This window comes from Alnus glutinosa, chromosome 1, assembly GCF_958979055.1.
Source record: "Alnus glutinosa chromosome 1, dhAlnGlut1.1, whole genome shotgun sequence".
Taxonomy (NCBI): Eukaryota; Viridiplantae; Streptophyta; class Magnoliopsida; order Fagales; family Betulaceae; genus Alnus; species Alnus glutinosa.
In genome coordinates this window covers 10,201,008-10,227,379 of record NC_084886.1, presented here as the reverse complement: position 1 = coordinate 10,227,379, position 26,372 = coordinate 10,201,008, and the positions used below count along the sequence as shown (strand labels likewise).

At 36.5% G+C, this 26,372-nt stretch overlaps 2 protein-coding genes and 1 long non-coding RNA gene across 3 annotated transcripts; 2 read left to right on the top strand and 1 right to left on the bottom strand.

Moving 5' to 3' along the window:
- Positions 1-5,628: 5,628 nt before the first annotated feature.
- On the bottom strand, positions 5,629-7,039 carry LOC133868091 (uncharacterized). Its single transcript, XM_062304944.1, has 3 exons — positions 7,024-7,039; positions 6,748-6,929; positions 5,629-6,666 (listed from the first exon to the last, which is right to left on the bottom strand). Exons 1-3 carry the CDS (start codon positions 7,037-7,039, stop codon positions 6,028-6,030), a joined length of 837 nt encoding a protein of 278 aa, XP_062160928.1. The 3' UTR covers positions 5,629-6,027.
- A 4,526-nt stretch (positions 7,040-11,565) lies between these two features.
- LOC133868011 (uncharacterized) lies at positions 11,566-13,231 on the top strand. The gene is made up of 6 exons (XM_062304837.1): positions 11,566-11,635; positions 11,738-11,971; positions 12,082-12,174; positions 12,295-12,396; positions 12,488-12,941; positions 13,049-13,231. The coding sequence occupies exons 1-6, from the start codon at positions 11,573-11,575 to the stop codon at positions 13,219-13,221; spliced, it is 1,119 nt and encodes a 372-aa protein (XP_062160821.1). The 5' UTR covers positions 11,566-11,572; the 3' UTR covers positions 13,222-13,231.
- A 6,794-nt stretch (positions 13,232-20,025) lies between these two features.
- On the top strand, positions 20,026-24,127 carry LOC133871713 (uncharacterized). Its single transcript, XR_009900862.1, has 3 exons — positions 20,026-20,594; positions 22,440-22,538; positions 23,836-24,127. It is a non-coding gene; the product is annotated as an uncharacterized LOC133871713 (long non-coding RNA).
- Positions 24,128-26,372: the final 2,245 nt, after the last annotated feature.

Here is a 26,372-nt window from a genome sequence, read left to right as displayed (position 1 = left end):
ATATAAAACGTCTACATGGAGCCCTGTGCTTGACAGGGGTAAAAGGGACATATAGCACATAGGGGCATAAAAAGGGAGTATAAAAATTATTGAAGGGGGAATTCATTACTCTCTGAGATCTCTCTCTCCTCTTCTTAAAAACACTGGACTGACTTGATCGTCGGAGGAGGCTTCGCCGGCCAACCCCCGGCGGGTCTTTCCTGTTTTGCAGGCCGGCATGGAAAGGAAGGACGTCTCTGATCATGCCACGTCACTGGCCCAAAAATATCATTAACAATTTACCAAAGGTACGGAGAATTGGGGGGTAATTGTTAGGGAATATTCGTCCCCTATGTTAGGGAATATTCGTCCCCTATCAATGTGGGGCCAGATTTGCCTTTATAATGGAACCCCGGACTTCGGACTTTGATTTGGTCTTTGGATCTTGAGCCTCGGTCATGAGCAGCCTTTAATATTTATTAGGCCAGTCAAATCAAGTCAGAGAAGATATAAAACGTCTACATGGAGCTCTGCGCTTGACAGGGGTAAAAGGGACATATAGCACATAGGGGCATAAAAAGGGAGTATAAAAATTATTAAAGGGGGAATTCATTACTCTCTGAGATCTCTCTCTCCTCTTCTTAAAAACACTGGACTGACTTGATCGTCGGAGGAGGCTCCGCCGGCCAACCCCCGGCGGGTCTTTCCTGTTTTGCAGGCCGGCATGGAAAGGAAGAACGTCTCTGATCATGCCACGTGACCGGCCCAAAAATATCATCAACAAGTGTGATTAAATTAAAGCATGCCAAATTAGTTTGAAATTCTTTTGATCGACGAAAACATATATTTTTCGATAAATTTTTTAGGTTAAATTTTGTCAATCCATTTCTGCATGCTTGACTTCAATTTTTATGAATTTTCGACTAACATTAAAAGAAAAAAAAATAGACAAACAGATTAAAAAAAACTTGCATGAAAAAGCACAAGAGAGCTTAACATAATAATACCCATTTTCAATGCTGAAGATCCCGGCCGGAATAGTTTGCAACTTCAGTAAGAGCAACTCTTTACTTTTGCATCCTCTCCATCTCCGCTTGAAACCGCTCTTCGTGCTTAGCGAATACTTCAGCAAAAGTTCCGGTTTGTTTCCGCACATCCGAGGGTTCATATCATAAAATATGGGAAGAAAGGTTTGGCCTATGGTGTTCTTACAATGCAAGATCTCCACAAGCTCGGCAAGGTAGCCTTCGGAGAAAACCACAATAAAAACCCTTGAACCTTGAATAGCTTTGACCAGTTCGGTAGAAATGTGGTTCCTTCTAGGAAGCTCGTCGTCATCTCAAAAGGTGTGAATTCTGGCATGCACCAAGGCAGTGTAGACGTGATCGGTGAAGGTTTTGCGGGTGTCTTTGCCTCTGAAACTCAAGAAGACGTCTTGATTCCAACAAGGTTTAGAATTAGGTGATAGACGGGTTTGAGCAGCCATGGATACAGAGGTAATTGAGGTTGACGTACTTGACTGAAAAAGGAGGCTCTTGTGGTCTTGTGACTCGGTTTTAATTTGGTGTAAAAGCAAAAGAAAGCCGGCCGGCAATCTAGAATCTAGATTGCAATTACCAACTACCACAATGTTGACGTTGACCAAGACTTAAGATCAGTTAAGCGGTAACGATTCCGACATTCTTGTAGGGAAATTTATGTAATTTAAATTTTTTTTTTTTTTTTTATAAAGAGAACTCAAAAAAATTTAATAATAGATTAAAAGAGATTATTATTATTTTTTTGATATAATATAGCGTCTTGTTAAAAGAGATTGAAAATTTTTATTAGGTTTTTTATAAAACTTTTTGTAAAAAGTTTTTGTGCAACTTTTATATAGAATTCCTTTGTATAAAATTAGGTAAAAAAAAAAATTGAGAGAGAAGGCAGGGGAACCTTCTAGAAAGACTAGTGGGGGTTAGTTCTCTTTTTAAATACACTCTCCTGAGCCTAATCCAGACAAATGACAAATGGATTTCTCAAGCAATTAACGTGTCTCCGGAGGGATTTCAGTTTCCCCACGTTGCAGCCCACTTTCCCCTTTTATTTGCCACGCTTCAGCCCTCTCCCTACACGTTGCAAACATGCACACTGCTCAGAAAAATGAAGCCACGCAGAATCTAACGCCTCCTTCCGCCTTCTTTTTCAGATCAGGTTCTCCAACGATTTTAAAAAAATTTGAGATTTTCAAATTTTTTTTGAAATCAAGCCATTTTTATATCGAAATAATGTAAAAAATACCACATATTAAAGATATGACTTATTAACAATGAAATTAAAAAAAAAAAATCATTCGAAAAAGCTTTTTCTTACACTTTATGTCGTATAAAAGCTTTAGCAAAAAATTGTCTTTTGATTTAGTAAAAAATAAGCGTATCTTTAAAAGTAAGGAAAATGCCTTTGAGATTTTTTTTTTTTTTTTTTTGGTTTTATTATTAACATGTCATATCTTTAATATGTAGCATTTTTCACGTCATTTATTTGTAAAAAGCGGCTTGATTTCAAAGAAATTTGAGTATTTCAATTTTTTTTTGAAATTGTAAGAAATCTTGATCCGACAAAGAAGAAAGGAGGTGTTGTTGATTGAATTTAAAGCTTGAACTTAATGATAGGTTTCGGTTGCCTAGATTTTAGTAGAAATTAGAATGGGTACAATAATCTCTTTTTTCTCTTTTGGAATCGTTTTGTGGTAATGGGTTTTGAATTTTGGAATGAATGTAGTTGATTTTTGAGTTGTTTAAGAGTGGATTTCGTTCATAGAAAACTATAAGGTAAGGTTTGAAGTTTTTCCATGTAGATTATATTCGCTATATCCATTGATTTTTAAAGCTTGAAAATGGTATAGGTTAGTATGGCTTTTGTAAATCCGAATTTAAAGCTTGATTGGGGGATGGGGCTTTGCTATGTTGTTGGATTGATGTTTGAATTTCGGTTCTCTTGTGGTTTGGCTGAATGAGTCATTGTAAGGTTAATTTTCATTGAGTTTGATCTATTGGTAAATATTGATTTTGGGCAGGATGATTATTATGTATTGGTATGGGCTTTGGCGAAAGGGTTATGAGGTATATGGAATCTTGAAGGAAAATTCTGGTTTATTGATGAAGGTTGTAATTGATTTTAAGTTGGTTATTTAAGAGATTAATTATATGTGATGGATTTGTCGATACCCATTGGTTTGGGACTTTATTATGATATCAGTATGTAGTGGCGAATTATTGTTATGAGATTTTGGTAGAAAGTATGTTGGTATTTCCACTTATGAGAGAAGTTGGTCTTGAGATGTAAATGAGGATTTTTAAGTAATTGTTGGGTAAAGTTCAATTGATTAAAGTTAAATTCTTTGTTATGGCTCATTTGGATGCTTTCACTACGGTGATGAGGTTTTTGATTTAGTGTGGGGTTGATTATGAATTAGTATGAGATTTAATGAGTATTGCTATATGATTTTGTGAAAAATCTGAGTGTCCTCACTTAGGAATAAGCAGTTGAATTTGATGTCTATGGATGTATTGTTATTGTTGCTTGGAGAAAGAATATATTTAAAGTTGAATAGGGTTATTTGAATGTTTCAAGTATGTTTTGAGGTTTTTATTTAGTAGGAATTTATTTATGAGTTTGTATTGGCTTGTGTTATGGCTATGTGGTTTAGGGTGTTAATAGATTCACTTGATTATGTCTATGAGCTTAGCTAGTTTTAGAGGCCAGTAATGCTACATGTGAGCACGCGATTAACATCATGTGACCTAGAGTATAGAGTTAGATTGTTTAGTGGAGTCTAACATTACGATTGTTTGTAGGCACGTAACATGAAGTTGGAGACTCAAACTTGTTGTCCAATGTAGAGTTTAAGGTAAATAGAACGTGGAAGAGTACTTGAGTCGTATATTCTCTGCGGTTTATCAGAAGTTTTAGCAGTTGTCACGTACCTTTTAGTAGTAGTATTGAGGTAAGTAAATCCTTTACCCTTTCTGAAATTGTTTTATTTCATCCCTTATTTTTAGCATATTTGTAAATAATCGTATTATTTATATATTGCCAATTTTACCTTACTTGCATGAAAGATTTATAAAGAGTTTTCGAGTTTTCAAATGAAAGGTTGTTTGTGGAAAAATGATACTTTTGAAATCAGAAATTTGTGGAGAAATTTGTAGCAAAACACACCCGAATGTTTTTTAAATCACATACAATTCCATATCGAATTAGAGATTCCACCAACATGGACAGTTGTCAAATGCTTTCTCCCTAAACAAATTTCTCCAAAAGAAAACTACATAACATTTACTGCGCAGAAACTCGTTGAATAATACAAGTTCTTACTTTAGCATTGAAGATGACCGGATAGAGAGAGATAAAGAGAGAACATAAAATTGAACGTCATCAACCAGTTTCAGATTACTTAAAGAGAACTAATGATTCCATTAAATACGTCATTTTCTAATTAGCATATTACTCAAAACTCAAAACTGACAAAAGATAAAACAAAAACAATTCCAAAGATACGAACAACATCCTCCATATCAGTGCACATGCACACACGTACAATTAAATAGGATTTTAATAACGAAATACCCTCTGATAGACTGATAGCATGAAAAGAATAATCCTGATCGATCAACTAAATCGTATTCCTTGTTTGGTTCTACACTTGTACCACATTTTTCAAAGCTCAAACGGTATTGAGCTGATACAGCATCAGATCTAGAAATTATCCGATTGAAAAAAAAAATTTGGGGTTAAATGCCTTATCGGTATTTGAGTTTTACGTGTTTTTAAATTTAGTATCTCAGTTTTGTTTTGTATCATAGGTGGTACTTGAATTAAGGGTAAAAGCCCATTTGATACCTTTGTTAGATTTTTCGTCCAAATTTTAACGCTCCGTCACGTGTCAACCGCTGAAGTTGACATGTGGCACTATATAAAAAAAATAAAAAATAAAAATCTTTAAAAAATAATTAAAAAAAAAATTGAAAAAAAAAAAAAGAAAAAAGAGAAAAGAAGAGGAAGCCATCCCCTTGGCTGGTCTGGAGTGGCCAAACCACCCCTCATTGGTGGTTCGGCCACCCCATGGCAGAAAAAAATAAAAAATAAAAAATTGATGGGTTTTGGCCCTTGTGGGTGGCCGAACTACCCCTGTGGTGGCTAAGGGAGGTGGCTCAGCCACTCCTCTTCTTGTTTTTTCAACTTTTTTTAATTATTTTTTAAAGATTTTATTTTTTTTATTTTTTTATATAGTGCCACATGTCAATCTCAGCGGTTGACACGTGGCAAAATGTTAAAATTTGGATGAAAAATCTAACTGAAGTACCAAATGAGTTTTTACCCCAAATTCAAGTATCGCCGATAATACAAAACAAAACTAGAGTACTAAATTTAAAAACACTTAAAACTCAAGTAGCAATAAGTATTTAAGATCACAAATCAAAATACACTCCAGAAAACCTGAAACAGTGTCTCAAAAAGGAACACAAACCCGGCCCCTAAGATCAAAACAAGCCAAACTCCTAAAAAACACCTGCAACCACACAGGGAGCAGAACACAAAAAACCCACAAACAACAGACAACGCTCACGTCTTAACAGCAGAACAAGAACGTGAACACAGAGTTAGCAACAACAACTAAACAACAGAAACTCAAACAACACCCAACTCCATAACAGAACACTAAATCAATCCAAAAATTTCAATTAGAAAAGACAATCATCAACGAATAATATTGTACAAAGGAAGTAACAAGTCGAGGAAACCCTACAGCTCGTACCTGCAATTGAAACAAAGCGAGATCCAAACCTAGAGAGAGAAAGCTAGGTCCAGGGATTGCGAAACACGGTCGGGGTTAGGAATGTGGAAAGCAGGGGTAAAATGGGAATTTTCTGGTGGCTTGGGATGCTTCTCCAACAATGTGACTTGGAGTGTTTGAATTTGTGGCTTTTGGCAGTTGATACAGGTTCATTTCCTGACAGAGTGAATGGGGGGAGGGGGAAAGGGAACTGGATATTCTCCAGTTGAGTTTCAACTGGAGAGGATCCTATTGCGGGGGAAAGGGACTTGATCCTCTCCGGTTGTGTGAAAGGACCGACATAGGCTTACTATCGTGCTCCTCTCCAGTTCAACCGGAGAGAATCCTGTTGCGGGGGAAAGGGGGGTGGGGGTACACCAAACAGGGCCCATATCCTTTGAATATTCTGAATCGATTATTGCATTTGCCTCATCTACGACTAGATGAATTCCACACTTGTTCACTGCTGCTTCACCGAGATCGAGATCCGATACCCAGGATATCGTCTTTTCCATTCCACTTGCTATTTCATCTTCAGCAAATGGATTGGGTATATACACCATGCAGGAAAGATGGCCGCAGGAATATTGATCGTCAACAAACCTTAAAGGAACCCCATGGGGGTTTATATCCAAAGAGCGGTTGTTGTTAATGTTAATAAAGAGCAGCGAGTAGAACAAGAATCTCTCCACTATTTCTTCGTCGGGTGCCCAAACAGCACAAACAAACAACCCCTTGATTTGAGCCTTTGGAAGTGAAGGTATTTGAAAGGATATCGAATTCGATCCATTTCTCTTATGGCTGAACCAATTTGGAACCTCATCACCAGGGAGCACAATGTAACGACACCGGTCACCACACTTGGACAAGAACTGTTTAATTCGAAAGAAAAAAAAGTTCACATGCATCATAAAAATAAAAAATAAAAAAGAAGAAGAGAGAGAGAGTTGTACCTGGGGAAGACTCTTCCTGAAATCATATGCTAGACTCTCACAACCGTACCATCCATGAAAAAAGATGTATATAACCTTTCCCGGTTCGGCACATTTGGGAGTCTCTGCAATTATGAGCAGCCATTTGCATCCAACATGCCTAAACTTGCAGGAAGTTCTGAAATTGATTCGAGACTTGTACACTCAATCAACTGAAATTAGGGAGGCGACCGATGGAATGAGACAGGCTACGAAAATTGTTTCTTGATAAATTCAATGTTTTAAGTGAATATAAACCGATCCCAAGATCCATAAGAATCTCATCTTCAAACAAATTGCAATCACTGAGATCCAGATTTGTCAAAAAACATAGGGCTAATTACTTTTTTCCCCCATCAACTACCAGTCATTGTCAACATGGCCCCATGAACTGACACCTCGACCAAAAGAGAGCATCCACTACAAAAATCGCTGCAGTTTGACACGTGTCTACAGTACCCGTTACTGTAGACACGCGTCAAATTTGACACGTGTCTCAAAAGACACGTGTCAAATTGTGCATGCGTAAAAAATGGACACGCGTATGAAAGACACGTGTCCAATTGGACACGTGTATTTAATACGCATGTCCAATTGGACACGAGTATTAAAGACACGTGTCCAATTGGACACGTGTCTTATTACACGTGTCCATTTGGACACGAGTATAAAATACTCGTGTTGAACTGGACACGTGTAATAGTACACGTGTCCAATTGGACACGAGTATTTTATACGCGTGTCCAATTGGACACGTGTATTATTACACGTGTCCAATTGGACACGTGTCTTTAATACGCGTGTCCACTTTGGACACGTGTATTTTTACACGTGTCAAGTTGGTATTTTTTGCCAAAATAAACATTAAAAAAAAAAAATCAGTGTTGTATTAATTTTTTTTTTTAAAAAAAAAAAATTAAACTCATTATCTTATTAATCATACAAATCTTTGAAAATACGGTGTACATAACTTATACACATAAAATTAAGTTTGAAAACTATATGCTATATGTAAATTTTATATTTGAAATTTATACTTTTTTGGTTCTTTATTTATATATATATAGTATACTATATTGTACTATATGCATAATTAACCAAATTTGGTGCTATATATCTAATTAAACCAAATAGTTCAAATTAGGGTTCAGTTTTGTACACCATCTACGTTTAGAAACAAAAAAAAAAAATTTAAACATAACAAAGTTAAAAAACCTATAATTAATACTATATATATAGATATGCATGCATGTAAACGGTTTAGAAACTATATACAGTAACCTTTTTATTTATGGCTATATATAGTAAATGCAATTATTTTTAGAGTTCTGCGCTACATAATGAATTAAATACTTATAGTATACATACTTAGGGTTAGGGTTTATCGCTATATATAGTATATACACTTAGGGCTAGGGTTTATACCTATATATAGTATATATACTTAGGATTATGGTTTATTGATATATATAGTATATACACTTACGGTTTGGGTTTTAGGGTTTATAGGTATATATAATATATATACTTAGGGCTATGGGTTATAATTTAATTGATTTTACGTTTAATGAATAATAATGTCAATATATTTTTCACGTTTCATTATTGTACACTTTTAAATATATATATATATATTAAATCATGAGCAGTTCAAAATTAAATAAAACCGATATATATAGTATATACACTTAAACTTATGATTTATAGCTATATATAGTATACATACTTAGGGTTAGGGTTTATCGCTATATATAGTATATACACTTAGGGTTAGGGTTTATAGCTATATATAGTATATACTTAGGGTTAAGGTTTATCGCTATATATAGTATATACACTTAGGGTTAGGGTTTTATGTTGTATAGGTATATATAATATATACACTTAAAGCTATGGGTTATAATTTAATTGATTTTACATTTTATGAATAATAATGTCAATATATTTTTCATGTGTTATTATTGTATACTTTTAAATATATATATTAAATCACGAGGATTAGGGTTAGGGTTTATGACTATATACAATACGTACCATTAATTAGGATTGTAGTTTATAGCTATATATAGTCTATGCACTTAGGGTTAGAGTTTAATTTTATGGTTAGGTTTTAGTTTTTATTTTTTATTTAGCTATATGTACGGTATATACATTTCAGGCTGCATGGGTTTGTATTTTTTTTTTATGTGGTTAAATTATATAAATACACACACACACACACACACACACACACACACACACACACACACACACACACACATATATATATATATATATTATGCATGCAAATACATTTCGGGACGTGTATTTAAATACACGTCCCGGATTGGACACATGTACTCAGTACACGTGCCATAACCCTATAACAAAACAAAAACTCTAACCTTAACCCTAAACCATTTTTTTAAAAAAAATACCCTAACACCCTAACCCTAAACACGGAACAATAAACCCTTTTTATAAAAAGAAGAAACACCCTAAACCCGTATTTGTTTTTGTTTTTTAAATAAAGAACATTCAACTCTTAAAACAAAACAAAAACTGTATCCCAAAACTTTATATCCTAAAATCATAACCATAAAACCAACACAATAATAAACCCTTAAATAAACGCTGAATCCTACACGTTCTAAAAAAAAAACCCTTACCCTAAACCCCAAACCTTAAATCCTAAACCCTAAAAAATAAAAAATTCCTACACTTTCAAACCCTAAAAACCCTAACCCTAAACCTTAAACCCTAACAAACCCTAGTCCTAGCCTTAAACCCTAAACCCTAAACCCTAAACCCTAAACCCCAAAAATATCGTACACTTTCTAAAAAAAGAAACCCTAACACTAAAAACAAAATTCCTAACCTTAAACCTTAAACCCTATACCCTAAAAAAACAAAATATCCTACACTTTCTAAAAAACGAAACCCTAACACTAAAACAAAATTCCTAACCTTAAACCCTAAACCCTAAACCCTTAAACAAAAATATCCTACACTTTCTAAAAAAAGAAACTCTAACACTAAAAACAAAATTCCTAACCTTAAACCTTAAACCCTATACCCTAAAAAAATAATTACCCTACACTTTCTAAATTAAGAAACCCTAACACTGAAACAAAATTCCTAACCTTAAACCCTAAACCCTTAAACAAAAATATCCTACACTTTGTTAAAAAAATTTTCCTAACACTAAAAACAAAAATCATAAACTTAAACCCTAAACCCTAAGAAAGTAAAACCCTAAACCCTAAACCCTAATCCTAGATCCTTAAAAAAAATAAAAAAATAAAAAAATAAAAAAATAAAAATCCTACAATTTCTAAAACCAAACCCTAACCTTAAACCATAACGAACCCTAAACCCTAAACCCTAAGAAAAAAAAAACCTACACTTTCTAAAAAAAGAAACCCTAACACTAAAAACTAAAATCCTAACCTTAAACCCTAAACCATAAACCCTTAAACAAAAATATCCTAGACTTTCTAAAAAAAAAATTCCTAACACTAAAAACAAAAATCCTAACCTTAAACCCTAAACCCTAAGAAACTAAAACTCTAAACCCTAACAATTTCTTACGTTGTTAAATTATATATATATATATATATATATATATATATATATATATATATATATATATATATATATATATATATATATATATATATATATAATTATTATTTTTAATTACATACAATTTCTACAATGGGGGACGTGTATTTTAATTACACGTCTCCCGCGCGCCGCCATTTTAAAATTCAAAATAATATATAGTACATATACTTAGGGTTAGGGTTAGGGTTAGGGTAGTATAGTATATATACTTATACTTAGTGCATGATTTAAATTTAGGGTTTATATTTAGTTTTAATTTATAGTTTATGTTTTAGTTTTAGGTCTTAGGGTTTAGCAATGTGTACATGCAGTACATGCAGTGCATACACGTTCTGGGTTGCATGGGTTTATATAAAATATATATATAATATATATAATATATATAAAAAAAAAAAATTAAAAAAATGACATTTGGAGACGTGTATTTACATACACGTCCCCAATTGGGCACGTGTACTACGTACACGTGTCCAATTGATTGGCCAGGTACTGCGCGGGAGTTCTCCCGCGCGCCACCTGGCCAATCGGAGGATAAATTCGATTATATATTATATTTAAATTATATATTATTCAAATTATATACTTTTTTTAATATATTTTATATTTTAAATATTAAATTTTATATTTAATTTATATAAAAGAAATGGGTAGCTTCCAGAGGAAGCTACCCATTTCTTACGTTTACTCTCTCTCACTCTATCTCTCTCTCTCTCTCTCTCTCTCTCTCTCTCTCTCTCTCTCTCTCTCTCTCTCTCTCTCTCTCTCTCTCTCTCTCTCTCCGTCGAGCTCAGCTGGCCGGCGACAGCCCATTCCGCTACCTCTCTGCCGGCGACCCTCCCTCTCTCTCGCTCTCCCTAGCTCTCTCACCTCCCGTTCCGGCCAGTACTGTCCGGTACCGGCTCTCTCTCTCTCTCTCTCTCTCTCTAGCTCTCTCTCTCTCTCAGCTCTCGCCACTGTCCCCCGCCCACCACAGCCCTCGCGTCCGGACCGGTATTCCCTCCACTTCCTCTCACTCTCACTCATCTTCTCAATCTCTCTCTCTCTCTCTCTCTCTCTCTCTCTCTCTCGGTTTACAGTGCATGTTCTAACATTTTCAGGTTTTTTTTTATTTTATTTATTTATTTTTTTTTTCTGTCAAAAATTGCAGGTACACGTACAAGCTTGCAACCATCCTACATACACATGCGGGTCCTACATACACATGCGGGACGAATGGGCGAGGGTAAATAGGCAGATTAAGCAGGCAATGTGGAACGCGCTGATGGTATGTTTATGAATATAATTTAATTATTTATTTGAATTAAAGTTGAGCTGAATGTTTTTGTTGAAGTTTTTAAACCTATAATGCTTTGATTGAAATGTGCAGGAGGAGTTCTATCTACCTGTATCAGTAGACATGCGCAGGGCACAACAAGAGGCGTGGAATGATATTGGACGTAAGCACCGCTCGTGGAAGTCGAGGTTCAAAACCCAACTACGAATTGGAGACGGTGACACGCCCGAGAGTATCCGTGCGAGAATGCCGGAAATTTTTTTTGAGGAGTATGATGCAGAAAATGTAGAATTCCTGCTGAGAGATTGGTGCAGAGAGCATAAAATCGTATGTAGGCCAAAAAATTGTCAACTATTTTTTAATAACAGTTCATTTAATTTTAGTTTTAATTTAAGTGTGTCAATTGTTACATGTTTATTTTCATGTTCAATGCGTAGGCAACCTCTGAACGGATGAAGAGGTTGCGGGAGCGGAATGACCTACCCCATTGTGCGGGATCTAAAAGTTATGCCAGATTTAATCACGAGGAGGTAATTAAATATATATGTTTATGTTTTTAATATTTGTTGGTAATTGTTTTTCTTTTTCTTTTTCTTTAAACTATTTTTATCGCTATCTGTTTGTTATATATGTCAACTGCATGACGACAGACATGTACATCTGGCACGCCCCCCACTCGCGCCGCGTCGTTCGTGAAGACCCACACAAGGAAGGACGGCACTTTCATGAACGACCGTACACGGGTCTTATGCGTATGCTACTGATTTAGTTTACTAATATTTTTAAATTATGTGTGATATGTCATTATTCAATATATGACTTTTTCATGTTGACGACGTACAGGAGAGGATGACGCAGAGTTTAGCCAGTGATCCAGCCGCCACGCAAAGCGTCTCCGCAGACACGGTGCGTTGGGCACCGAACGACGCTAACGAACAGGCGATTGGGAGGCCTGAGTATGCAGGGAGGGTTCGGCAGGTTGGGCCGAACGTCACACCTGTTCGAGGGACATGTTTCTCATATAGGCCTCGGTCACAGGGGGGACCATCTCAGGGGACATCTCGGGATTGGGCCGAACAGTCTCGGAAGATGGAAGCGATGCAAGCGGAGCTACATGCTGAACGAGCGAGGAATGACCGGTTGGAGCAGCGCGTGCAACAGTTCGACGGCATAGAGCAGCGCTTGCGACAGATGGAGGTCTTCATGTCCTCCATGGGAGTACCAGCACCATGTGTTGGTAATCAGTCTTCTCCTGCACACGTAGGTAGTACGTCGTCCGTTGGTAGTGCATCTGCAGGTATGATTTATATTGTGTATAGGACAAAATTAATTTCAATTTGTTTTCATTACCCCTTTAATTTTGCAAGTAATATTATATACTTTAATTGTCTATATTATTTGCAGGTAATTCGACAACGGTTGGTACGTTGTCGCCTGTTGGACGACAGCTGAGCCAGCACTCCACTGTCGCTACACCTTCGCCCGCTACACCATTCATTGCGCAGCAATCGCCGGTGGGCGAGAACATGCCTGGGACGGTACCTCGTGATTCGCAGAGACGCCCTTCAGATTTGTAGATATTGTGTGTAATTATTTTTTGTTCGTAAATATTTGCTTGTTAACAAATATGTTATTAATTATTTGTTTGTGTAGTATGATTTCGTGTTTGTTTTGGGTAAAATAAATGTTGCGTTATTTGTGGTAGAAAATTACAAAACTTGAAAAATTCAAAAAAATTTTTAATTAACCCAAATAAATTTTAAAAAACAATAAAAAAAGTATTTTTTTAAAAAAAAATCCAAATTCAGTTTTTTATTTAATTAAAATTTTTATTTAATTTTTTAATTGTATTTTTAATTAAATTAAAAATAAAAATTAAATTTAAATTTAAATTTGATTTAAATAAAAAACTGAATTTGGATTTTTTTTTTATTAAAAAACAGTTTGACACGTGTATTGGAATACACGTGTCAAATTTGACACGTGTATTCCAATACACGTGTCAAACACAATTTGACACGCGTATTATAATACACGTGTCAAATTTGACACGTGTATTTCAATACGCGTGTTAAATTGTGCAGTTTGTAACATGCACATTTGACACGCGTAATACGCGTGTCAAACCGCACGTGTCTAAATGTTTGACACGTGTACGACACTGTACACGTGTCAAACTGCACGTGGCTATTTGCTGCAATTTTTGTAGTGATCCAACTACCAACTTTACATATTTTGCCCTCTTTCGTCAGTTTAATTCGTAAAAAGACTGAAATACCCTAACTCAAATTCAAAAATGACATAAATGCCCTCAACATTTTTAAACATATTAATTTTAATATTTTTTTTATTAATTACTGTTGGAGGGCATTTTGGTCTTTAAACCAAAATTAACGCCCAAAAATGGAATATTCCGTCCAAGTTAACGGGATTCCCTGATGGAGGGGGGCAAAGTATGTAAAGTTGGTAGTTGGATGCTCTCTTTTGGTCGAGGTGTCAGTTCATGGGGGCATGTTGACAATGGCTGGTAGTTGATAGGGGGAAAAGGTAATTACCCCAAAAACATAATCCAGAAAAAGAAGTTAGTAGCAAATTTATGGGTTTTGGGCATTTTGGTGATATCCACGACAAGCAACGTGGCAACCAAGATTTTGAGGGTTGCCCTTTACATCCAGATAATGATACAGTTCTAAGTTTCTCTAAAAGACCAAAGGAGTAGGGTAGTTGTTTAATAGCAGTTATATCAGCAAGCAGAGCATTCTTAGTAGCCTCATCAAATTTTACTCACCAAAATAGCTAAAAATCACTTTTCTTTATTCTGATGAGCCACTTTTTTAAAATTTTGCCAGCAGCCTCACCATTTTAACTATTTATTATCACTATTCCATTTAAATAATATTTTTTCATATTTCTTTATTCTTTCTCTATTTAATATTTTTAATCTTTTTACAAAGATTCCTTCATGTCCATTGTTGGTACAGTTTCCGGTACGGTGACGTGTGGCCTTGTGATTCGTTGCCTTCCTTAATCTTCGCTCTCCTCGTAATCTGCAAAATAATAAACGGCTCGTCGAACTATGGGGGTGCCGACCGGACCCCCACTCCGATGCCTAAGTCAGTTCAAACTAATTTTCTGAAAAATATATGTAATCTCAAAAGCTCAAAGAATCTGCTTGTTTTTTTAATACCTGACACCGTAGTCTTATTTATAGACTCACAGTTCACAGTTATAAAACCGCTAGAGTGCTTGGAGCATAATTTAATTAAGAGCCTAAGTCCTAGATCACATAGTCTTGAATCTTATCTTTCTGATTAGGAGTCTGAGTCCTAGATCACATAGTCTTGAGTCTTATCTTCATAGAATTCAAATTGGGTAGTAGAGTCCAAACTGGATAGGACACTACCCCTTTAGCTAATGTCATTCTATTAGGTACCTTATCCCATATTTGATGGGATAGAGGCCTATTTTGATATATTCTGAATATCTGTCTTTTTGGAGATAACGAATGGTCTTGTACTTGGGTCTGATCTGGCCGGGCCAACCCGATGGGCTCGGCCCCCGATACTACCTTAGGCCCACATGTCTTTGGTGTTAATTATTTCTCCAACAGTTACCCCCCTAATTCTCTTATTTGAATTTAGAATGTAAGAGAATTAAATACCTCAATTTCTGAATCTTGATCTTCCATAATCTGTATCTGACAATTGCCGCCTCTTTCAAAGTAATTATGACGAATAATGCCTCGAATCTCTGGAAGTATTGGAATTCCTACTCCTTGTCGATCTAGAACTGCTGTCAGAGTTCTAATTGGACTCTGATCCTTTATTAGACTTCTAATCTGATATCTTCTTAAACTTCTGATTTGATCATTCTTCTTATCTGATTGGACCATAAGTCCTATCCCAATTCTACCAGGGATAACTGATACCTGATTTCCCTGAAGTAGTTGCTAAATGTTTATCTTCTCCTTGGATCGAGTTGAGTAGATCCAACTTGTGATCTGTCATAGTACTAATAGCAACTTCTCATAGATATCTTCTTCATAAATGCCTCTACATAATATTGTCGGTCGGGCCAAAGTTGTGAAGATGATTTTCTACTCTCGGTAGGAGATGGATCGGACTGATGTAGTTGATTTCACCAAGATTGTGGTGAAATGCCACTCTGAGAGAACACTTTGAGTATAACTTTCCTGAGATCAAGGTTCTGTCTGGCAAAAAATGGTAAACCGTTGAAGAAAAAGGCTTAATGATGAGTACCAAATATTGTGTATTTGGACCCCTTAATTTACATTAGTTAAACCTTTAGTTTTGTTACTTTCTAATGTTTTGTGTAGTTTTAGTGTTTTTAATATTTTGTTGGACAATAAGAGAGAAATGATACAATTCAAGCAAAATACAAGGAAATTCGGATGCAGCAGACTACTACATTTATACTGATCATAACAGGACCAAAAGATATCCGTTTTGGGAGTTTCTTAGGTCTAAATTGAAGTTCAAGATGTCAGCTTTCCAACTCAACAAGTTTCAGCCAATTTGGAGATGCGTGGAAAAAGATATGGCTGTTTGAATTTAAGTCGTCGGATCATCCCGAAAATCCGGAACCATCTCTCTTATTATTTTTCTTTTGCTTCATCCCTTGTCTCCCCAAAGCTAGAGCCAATACACGTTTTTCTCCACATTCTCAGCCACTTAATCACCTTTTTTCCCCCACTCAACATAAAGTAGCATCTTTCCATAAAACACTCACCACCCATTCCATAAAACACTCACCACCCATTCCATAAAACACTCATCACTCATCTCTCCACTCATACATAAAATAACACCCACTCACCCATTCCACACAAAACCAACCGGCCATCCTCTTGGCTATAAAAGGAGACCAAGGCTGAAGTGAAAGGAAGAGAGCATATGGAGTAGAGTAGCATAATGTAGAGTAGGGTAGAATAGAATAGAGTAGAGTAGAAATTCTGTAATTAAGTTTAATTTCGTGCTTCTTGTAGTTTAAATCAGTAGTTTATTTTCATATATTTTCTCTTTGTAAAGCTTCTTCTTTTACTTCCATGGGTGTTCATCATGTTCTTGTGGTGTTCTTAGTCATGGAGGGATAGTAACCTCAACTAGGGTTGAGGATGAAACCTTTCCATTGATAACACTCACAATCTTGGTGCACCACTTGCTCATTTAATGATATATCTTGTTAGTTGTTCAAGTTCCATTCATTTAAAGCTTTATCTTTTGGAATGAATGTGATTATTGGTGGATAGAGGACATTTTATGTGTTTCAACCAGCTAATACATTGTTTTATCGGTTTGAATGAAGATATCCATTGTGATTGAATGATACATTGGATGTTTGGATTTCAATTGGTACTCTTTGTGATTTGTCAAAGTGTTGGATTCATTTAATGGTTTTTTGGGATGTGGTTAAGAGACTTGAATAACACCCTAAGCTTAATGTTCTTTGGATGTTCAAGTGGAAACCAAGGGTGTGAGTTGTAGGATTTGGTTTGGTGGATTCTTTAGCCTTAGTTTCTTTTATTTCATTACACCTTTCTTTTCCTTAGTCTTTTGTTCTTAAGCATCAAACATTTGGAACTAGGTTAAAACAAGGTTAATTAAGCAAGACACTAATATTTGACCATTTCTCTGTGGGATCGACCTCGCACTTGCAATACGCTATATTGCATAACGATTCGTGCACTTGCGAGTATAATTTAAGACACATCACTTAACATACCCGAAGCTTCTTCATCGGTAGCGCTTCGTAGACCGCTTCCACAAAAATCTCTCTTGGGGGCTTCGGAAGCCCAGACTAGCACTGAGGCTTTGGTTGTCCGAGACTTATAACGATTAGGGGCTTCTGCTGGCCCGAGGTTTTGTGTTTGGCGTACCGAATCTTCTAATCTGAACACCATCTAGCTTGGTCTCTCCTGTGAATATCTTTATTTTCGAACTTTGTAATGTTTGAATTCTTTATTATGGAAAACTTTCCATGACAAATCAATTCTCACTTATCTTCTAATAACTTGAACAAACAATCGGTTTGCGTAAGTTAACTCCGAGGAAGGTAAGAAAAATCTTTTGTTTCAAAAATCTTTTTGTTTTGAACTCCGTGACTAGGAGAGAAAAAATCTTTTGTTTTAACCTCCGAGCTGAAGAGGGAAAAATCTTTTGTTTTGAGTTATCCTCCTTAACTTAAACAAACAATCGGTTTGTGTAAGTTATGACCGAGGAGGATATGAAAAAAATCTTTTAGAAGCGATGAACTTACTTGGTTATTTTTTGTAGAGGTAATATCCTCGTATGGTTTGTTATAGGGGTTGTCTCCCCGTATCTTTGTTCGAGTTACTCCTGAGAGATCTTAATTTGAGAGTTTGGTGTAGCTTCGATGATTTTCCCTTTGTAGAAGCTTTAACTTTGTTGAGCTACCCCCCATAGCTTTAGTCCGCGACCGCGGGCTAAGTCGTTTGAGGCGGATAGTCAAGTCCTCTTGGTATCCTGGACGATGGTGTAAAAGAGATCTCGGAGTTCGGAGTGAGTCTCAGGGCTTCAACCTGTAAATACTTGAACTTTCCTTTTCAAATGTATCTTTTCTTTTTCATGTAAAATTTTTGTAATGAACAAAATTTCAATGTTAATGAATGGAAGTCTTGAACTTTTTGACTTTCACTTTCCTTATCTTATTAGCCGTAGAACCTCATAATTTTTCAAACTGAATTGAACATATTTACCTAGAAAAAAGTTTAAAGTTTCTCACTCAAAAAGTTCTTCCGAGACATATCTCGGTTTCTTATAAATCTTACTTTTTATACTAGAGTTACCTCCAAAACTCGAACAAACAATCGGTTTGTGTCAGTTTTTTCCGAGGGAAGAACTGGTCTAATTTTTTGAAATTTAAGCTACCCCAAATATTTTGAACAAACAATCGGTTTGTTGAAAAATTTTACAGAGGAGAATAAAAAAACTATTTGCATCAAAGTGTTGAGTCTTACTTGATGATTTTTTAAAGAGGTTTTATCCTCATACCTTCCTGAAGCTTTTCCTTCCTGAAACTTTATCATTCTGCAGCTTTGTCATCCTAAAGCTTTGTCGTTCTAAAACTTTATCTCCCTGAACCTTTTCCTTCCTGAAGATCTGTCTTTCTAAACATTTACCTTCCTGTTTGTTTTCCTGAAGCTTTATCATCCTGAAGCCTTATCTCCTTAAACCTTTACCATCCTGAACCTTTGTCATCCTGAAGCTTTGTCATCCTTGAAGCTTTATCTTCCTGAATCTTTACTGAAACTCTTTCTGAAGCTTTATCTTTTTTATGCTTTATCTTTCTGAATCTTTCCTGAAGTTCTATCATCCTGAAGCTTTTTCATCATGTTTACCTTTCTGAAGCTTTATCTTCCTGAATCTTTATCTCCCTGGATCCTTCCTAAAGCTTTGTCATACTGAATCTTTCCTGAAGCTCTGTCATACTGGAGCTTTTTCTCCCTGAATCTTTATCATTCTGAAGTTTTACCTTCCTGTTAACCTTAATGAGCTACCCCCCATAACTTTAGTCTGCGACCGCAGGTTAAGTCGTTCAAGGTGGGTAGTCAGGTCGCTGAGCTTTACCTTCCTTTCTGAAATCTTTGTGACTTGTAAAAGACTTTATATATTACTGAAATGAAATCATAACTTGAAATCTTTACCTTTTAATTTCTTTATCTCTGAATGCTCCAATCTTTTAACGTCTGGAGACCTCCAACCGAGAGGTTTTCTTGTCTTGGTGTCCTTTTCATAACCATTTCGGGTCGTCCGAGGAAAGGACTCGGGCCGATTCTATCTTGGATGTTCATGTCCTTCCGAAAACCTGCAATCCCGCCGTTGTATCCTTTCCATAACCCTTTCGGGTCGTTCGAGGAAAGGATTCGGGATATCTTTAACCTTATCCTTCGGAAACCTCCAACCGGGAGGTTTCAACCCTTTGTATCCTTTCTATGACCCTTTCGGGTTGTTCGAGGAAAGGACTCGGGCGGATTCTAATTGGGATATCCATCATCTTATCCTTCAGAAACCTCCAACTGGGAGGTTTCAACCCTTTGTATCCTTTCCCTGTGTAAAGACCAAGAAAAATAATAAGGTATTTAGCATTTAATGATTTATATTTTTAAATAAGATGAGATTAATAATTAGGTTTTAAGTGATAATATTTGTGTTGTCTAAAATAAAATGAGTTAAAGATAAAATGAATAAAATAAGATGGGGTAATAACGCAATTTAGAAAGAATAGGGGCTAGTATTTAAAAAGACCAAAGCTTGGCCTTATCCATAGCCACGTGTGTGGCTATGGATTATTGGGGGATATTTTCCCCCTTCAGTTTCGCAGCACCCCCCCCCCCCCCCCCAACCACTTCTTCTTCATTTCTTCTTTTCCTTCTATTCTTCCTTCTTTTCTGTTCTACCCGAACACACACAGAGAGAGTCGGAGAGATTGAGGGAGGAGAGAAATAGAGAGATGAGACCGAGAGAGAGCCGAGAGATGTGAGAGCCGAGAGATGCTGAGAGAGAGATGAGATCGGGAGAGTTGAGGAGTGATCGGAGCCCGATCCTCCGGTGGGTGGCGCCGTCGAGACCAGAGGACGCCGGCGACGCGATCTCCGGTGAGCCCGTGAACCAGAGATGACCCGGGAGAGAGAGAACCCGAAACCCACGAGCCCAGAAAACCCGTGAAACCCGTGACCCGTGTGCAACCCGAGAGGAAATCCGGTTCCCCAAGTGCGTTTTCCGGCGGATGGAGGCTGTTCTCCGGTGGTTTCCGTCGGTAGTGGACTGCCCAGAACCCCACGAACCCGAGACCTGCGACCCATGACCCGCTGAACCATGTGGAAGACCCGGTCCTCTAGGAGCGATTTTCCGGCGAGTTTTCCGGCGGTCCAGTAGCGATTTCCGGTGGATTTTCTAGGAAAATCCTCTAGGTAATTTTTTGTTGATTCCTAGTTGCTAATTTTGTAGATTAATTTGTTGATTGTTGAAATTAGGGTTTGATAATTTTGGGGGTTCTCTATGATTGGGTTTCGGTCTTGATTGGTTGAGTGATGTGTGTGCACTGTTTGGCCGAATTTGTGGGTGTTGTAGCTTGGATTTATTTCCCCGGTAATGGTTGATGATTTTCAGAATTTGGGTTAAGTTTTGGGAAGAAATTTGGTGGATTGCTATGGCTTTTGTTATGATGTTTGGATTGGTTGGATTCTTGAGTGTTGGTGATTTTTGGGAGATGATGGGCTGATTAGTGTAAATTTGATGGGTTGGTTTGGAATAAGTTTTGACAAGATTTAGAGTTGCATCTTAGGGTTGTTTAGAGGTTAAATATTATGGGTGTTACTCTTTATACCCGAATGAGTGTTTTGATCATGTTTTGAGGCTTTCACTTAGTTGGAAATTATATATGAATTTGTATTGAATTGTGAACTAAGGTTATGTGATTTTGGGTGCTAGGAGGTTTAGTTAGTTGTGTTTATGAGTTTGGTTTGTTGGTTATCCTGTCTATGAATAAGATTGGATTCATTGACTTTGGATTATATTTTACGGGTTTTAATAGGCTGATTTGGTGTGGTGCCTATTGGGTGAGTTTTGTGGTTATGTTGTGTTAGATTGTTGATGGTTGTATGTATGTGGCTAATTAGAGATGCATTAGGTGAGAAGGATGTAGTTTTGGAATTGAATCTTTCGATTCTTTTGCTATAGGTTCATAATCATTTAAAGGGAGTCAATTAGCTAGTTTTGATATGGAAGTTAATTTATTTAGATCCTTTGTGTGAATAGCAAATACGGTTAAAATAAAGAATAGATTATCGTTGTGTCTAATCGAATAAAATGAATATGTAATACTTAAAGAAAGAATGAGTAGAAGTAAAGTGTCAAATGTTAGGTTTTATGAGTTAGTTATAGAAATATTTACCTAACTATAAATAAATTAAGGGAATGGGTAAATAAAGTAAATGTAAGAATATAGTAAATAAATGGAATTATACTTGGTCCAGTTTAGTTATCAACCAATGATTCATTAAGATCCTATAACCTAATATTAGAATAAAGTACTTAAGTATGCCTCCGAACTAAGCTTGAGCTTGTTAAGTATTGTACATATATATATATATATATATATATATATATATATATATATATATATATATATATATATATATATATATATGTATATATACATATATATATGTATATGTATATATACATATATATACATATATATATATATATATGTATATATACATATATATATATAAGTATTGTACATATATATATATATATATATATATATGAGTTAAATATATATGTTGTGAACTTAGTAAATAGCAACAAGCTATAAAAAGGATTAGGAATAATAATGTGACAACGTAGTAATTAATCCACCTATACAAGCACTCATAATATTTATGTATCATCGGATTAGGTTTAAGTATTGTATGTGTATACGAATATATGTATACATATGTATATACATGTATGTGACTTAAATATATATATATAATACTAACTTGGTGAATAAACAAGAAACTATAAAAAAAGGATTAACAATGATAATGTGACTTAATGATAATTAATAGGCAAGTAAAATAGTAAACGTGTTTTAAAGATAATAAGCGAAACAAAATGTGAGCTTAAACTTAAATGATAACCTAATAATAGTTTAGGATACTTAACTAGACTTAGACACGGGTAATGTGGCGTGTGAGCAAGCGGATAGTTTATGTGTCATAAAGTTTAGGTTCAATAGTGTAGTCTAATGTTACCAATGTTTGCAGGCTTGTGTCGTGATTGGAGACATAGACTTGTTCTCCAATGTAGAGTTCGAGTAATTGGAATCCAGTGGAAGTTCGAGTCAGGAGTCTAATGCAGCCAAGGTGGGTATTCCACTCACTGAGAAAATATATATTTTTATATGTATTGGATTGATAAAAATATATATATTGTTATTGAAACTGAACCAACCATATGATGAAATGTATATGCTTTGAGATGATTTGTTTAGTTTCGATTATGTTTAAACTATATCAATGATGTTTAAGAGATAGTGCAAGAGTGAAAAGTATTGACTAGATTTAAAGTGTTGAGTTCTGTGGTTGAGATTTAAATTATTCAAATTGTTTGAGAACATGTCATGTTGAAACTGCGTAGATTTGATAAAGAAACTAAGTTTTGAATGATTTCAAAGTGTTGGATTAAATGCTGGATTTGTTTTGTTTTGAGAGGACGTGATTTAACAACTGCATGATTTGAGCATGATACAGTAGTGAAATATATACTGGTCAAGCACGGAACATTGAGCATGTAGTATAGAGCATACATCAACAGTAGTACAGCAGTAAAGGAACAGGATACACAGTAAAACAGCAGTTATCAGCATCGTGGGGGACCGAAGCCCCAGTAGACCCAGTCATCCATATCATGTATAGCATTGTTTAATGAGTGATGTTTTTATATTATGAGTAGATTTTACTAGACGTGTTGGTATGCATAAGTGTCTTAAATGAAAAGCGCTTATGTATATTTCTATCGGATAGTCATGTGTTAATAGCATACATTGAACTTGAAAGTACATGGATACATGATTGCCCAGGCGCGAGTAATGGCATGTCTATGAGTAAGAAAGTTGACTGTTCTTGTTCTTCAGGAAAGACGTGTTAGCATGATTGAGTTTAACTCTAGTGCTCTCATGATCTACTGACGTCAAGGCACGAAGCTGAAATACGATTAGAGATGGTGTTGCGAGTGTACCGTTGACGGATGTTGTCCTAGTATGGAAGAGTAAGATGCCATGTTCTTTGCTTAAGACTTATGTGTATACGTGATATCTGTGATGGAGTGATCGTGTGCACATATGTCCAAGCGACCGGTGAAAAGTATTATTATAGAGGGGTCTATATGTAGAAACTTCCAAGGAGGGATGTCTGGAACTTCTACATATGTTCACAGCTATATAGTATGTTTTAAATGTTTTCTAAATAGTCGGTGTTTGCTGCATTAGCTATTGGTAAATTGTGGCTAATATAGTGCTCGTACGACTAAAAATAAATAGAGGTTGGTTCTTTGTGAAAACTCAGTTAGTCTTATACCACTGAGGTCTTAGTATGAGGTATACTAAGGCGGTGAACTCATTATTTCACCTATGCGGATGTGGATACCACCACAACCGTATAGATGGTGTTTCTTTGGCTGCAGGTACTACGGTATAGTCGATGGGTCGGTAGCAGGGTGCTTGGGATATTATGACTGAAGCTCACCGCGACGGTTGTAATTGTCGGACCACGGGCTGTCCACTGTTTTATAGGTTTGGTATAGCTTGTGACGTTTGTGTCACATATTCTTTGTAAAGCTATAGTAGTTTTGTAAATAATGTGTTAATAAGACTCATACAGATAGATGTTAAATGGCTCTTTGTTGTAATTAATTTGTGATAGATGTATAAGTTGTAATTTCCGCTATTCAGATTTATGTTTTCCGCTGCATAGATAGATGTATGTTATACTCTGATTATCAGGTACATGTTATGGGGCATGTGTCATATGTTGGCTGAGCGACACGTAGTCGTGCCACTGCGATGACTCGTTTTATGTTTGTATAAAAAAAAAAAAACGGGTCGTCACACCCTGTCCTTTTTGGGCTGTTCGAGGAAAGGATTCGGGTGGATTCTTCTTTGGATATCCTTAGCCTTATCCTTCGGAAACCCCCAACCGAGGGGTTTCAACCCTTTGTCTCCTTTCCCTGGCCCTTTCGGGCTGTTCGAGGAAAGGATTCGGGCGGATTCTAGTCCTCATCCTTTGGAAACCTCCAACCGGGAGGTTTCAACCCTTTGTATCCTTTCCCTGACCCTTTCGGGTTGTTCGAGGAAAGGATTCGGGCGGATTTCTTTCCCGAACATCCCCACCATAACTCTTTCGAGTCGTTCGAGGTGGGGAGTCAGATGGACGCTGATGTAGCTTGATCATCTTTGGAGAAGTTTGATGAAGAAGTGCTTCCATTCTGTCTCGGACTGCTGCTTTATTCTTAACAGAGATCAATCGATACCTGGGGACTGTCTGTTCTTCCTTGTTCTCGGTGTTGGACTAACTGAGAGACTTTCCTTGTTTTTTCTGCAGGGTTGTCTCCCCGGCTCTCGGTGTTGGACTAACCGAAAGACTTTCCTTGTTTTCTCTGCAAGGTTGTCTCCTTGGCTTTCGGTGTTGGACTGACCGAGAGACTTTCTTTGTTTTCTCTGCAAGGTTGTCTCCTTGGCTCTCGGTGTTGGACTGACCGAGAGACTTTCCTTGTTTAATTTGTTGTAGGGGTTGTCTCCCCGTATCTTTTCTGCAAAAAGAGTTAACAAAGCACTGCATATACTAAAACAAAATAGCAGAATGCACAGTAGCACTACATATCCTTTTCATCCGTCGGGATGATTTTGTGATCCTTTCACTCACGGTAGGAGTGAGGCCTCAACACACGAGTCTATTTTATCAAAAAAAATATATATATTTTTTCCTGGTTGATAAAAACCAACATTTATCCTTACTTTAACATAAATCATAGTTGTAAAAGAAGAGTATGAACTTATCTGGTGAATTCAATGAAGATGGACCGTCTTACTTGGAGCTCCTTATCCTGCACGCCACTCGATATGGTGCTCTTTGGGAGAGTTCCTCAAACTGGACCCTCGGCTCGGATTTGTCCCTCGGCACGTGACTGTGCACTTAGGAGGATGGCAAATCTAGAGGGGTCCTCAAAGTGTGCCATTTGGAACTAGGAGCTCGGGCATAGTCTCCTCGGGATAGTACCCTCGGAATAATACTCTTAGTATGTGTCATCTCGGTACATACTTTTCGCCTCGGTAGAATACCCTCGGATCAAACTTCTCGGATTATACTTTCTTCTCGGTATATCACCTCGGATCTAACTTTTCGCCTCGGTAAAACACCTCGGATCTAACTTTCCCCTTGGTATATCACCTCGAATCTAACTTTTCGCCTCGGTAAAACACCTCGGATCTAACTTTCCGCCTCAATAAATCACCTCGGATCTAACTTTTCACCTCGGTAAAACACATCGGATCTAACTTTTCACTTGTGTAGAACACCTCAGAACTAACTTCTCACCTCGATAAAACACATCGGATCTAACTTTTCGCCTCGGTAAAACACTTCGGAAATAACTTTTCACCTCGGTAAAACACGTCGGATCTAACTTTTCACTTGTGTAGAACACCTTGGAACTAACTTTCCGCCTCGGTAAAACATCTCGGATCTAACTTTTCACTTGTGTAGAACACCTCGGAACTAACTTCTCGCCTCGGTAAAACACCTCGGATCTAACTTTTCGCCTCGGTAAAACACCTCGGATCTAACTTTTCACCTCGGTAAAACACATCGGATCTAACTTTTTTTTCTTTCTTTCTTCTTCTCTCTTTTTTTTTTTTTTTTTTTTTTTTTTTTTTTTTTTTCCGTTCGTACATGATGGCAAAAGAAGCTGCAGGTTCTTATGTTTGGTATTTTGCTTCCATGAAGGCAGCTAGGATTTTTATTCCTGGAGCTGTAACTTTGGGCTTTTTTTTTTTTTTTTTTTTTTTTTTTTTTTTTTTTTTTTCCTGGACTGAAACACTACCTGAGCCCCAGTAGTTTGGCCCAAAAATCTCCCTTCTTCTCTTTTTCGACTATGTGTATGTGTAGGCCTAGAAAGCAAACTTCGGTCGTTGGTGTTCTTGA

What these genes read in the sequence shown, in the direction of transcription:
- LOC133868091 (XM_062304944.1), bottom strand. An exon ending in TCAGGAAGAGTCTTCCCCAG is followed by an intron (nt 6,667 to 6,747) that starts GTACAACTCTCT and finishes CGAATTAAACAG; the next exon opens with TTCTTGTCCAAGTGTGGTGA.
- LOC133868011 (XM_062304837.1), top strand. Translation starts at nt 11,573, where the DNA reads ATGCGGGACGAATGGGCGAGGGTAAATAGGCAGATTAAGCAGGCAATG. An exon ending in CAATGTGGAACGCGCTGATG is followed by an intron (nt 11,636 to 11,737) that starts GTATGTTTATGA and finishes TGAAATGTGCAG; the next exon opens with GAGGAGTTCTATCTACCTGT. An exon ending in ACCGTACACGGGTCTTATGC is followed by an intron (nt 12,397 to 12,487) that starts GTATGCTACTGA and finishes GACGACGTACAG; the next exon opens with GAGAGGATGACGCAGAGTTT.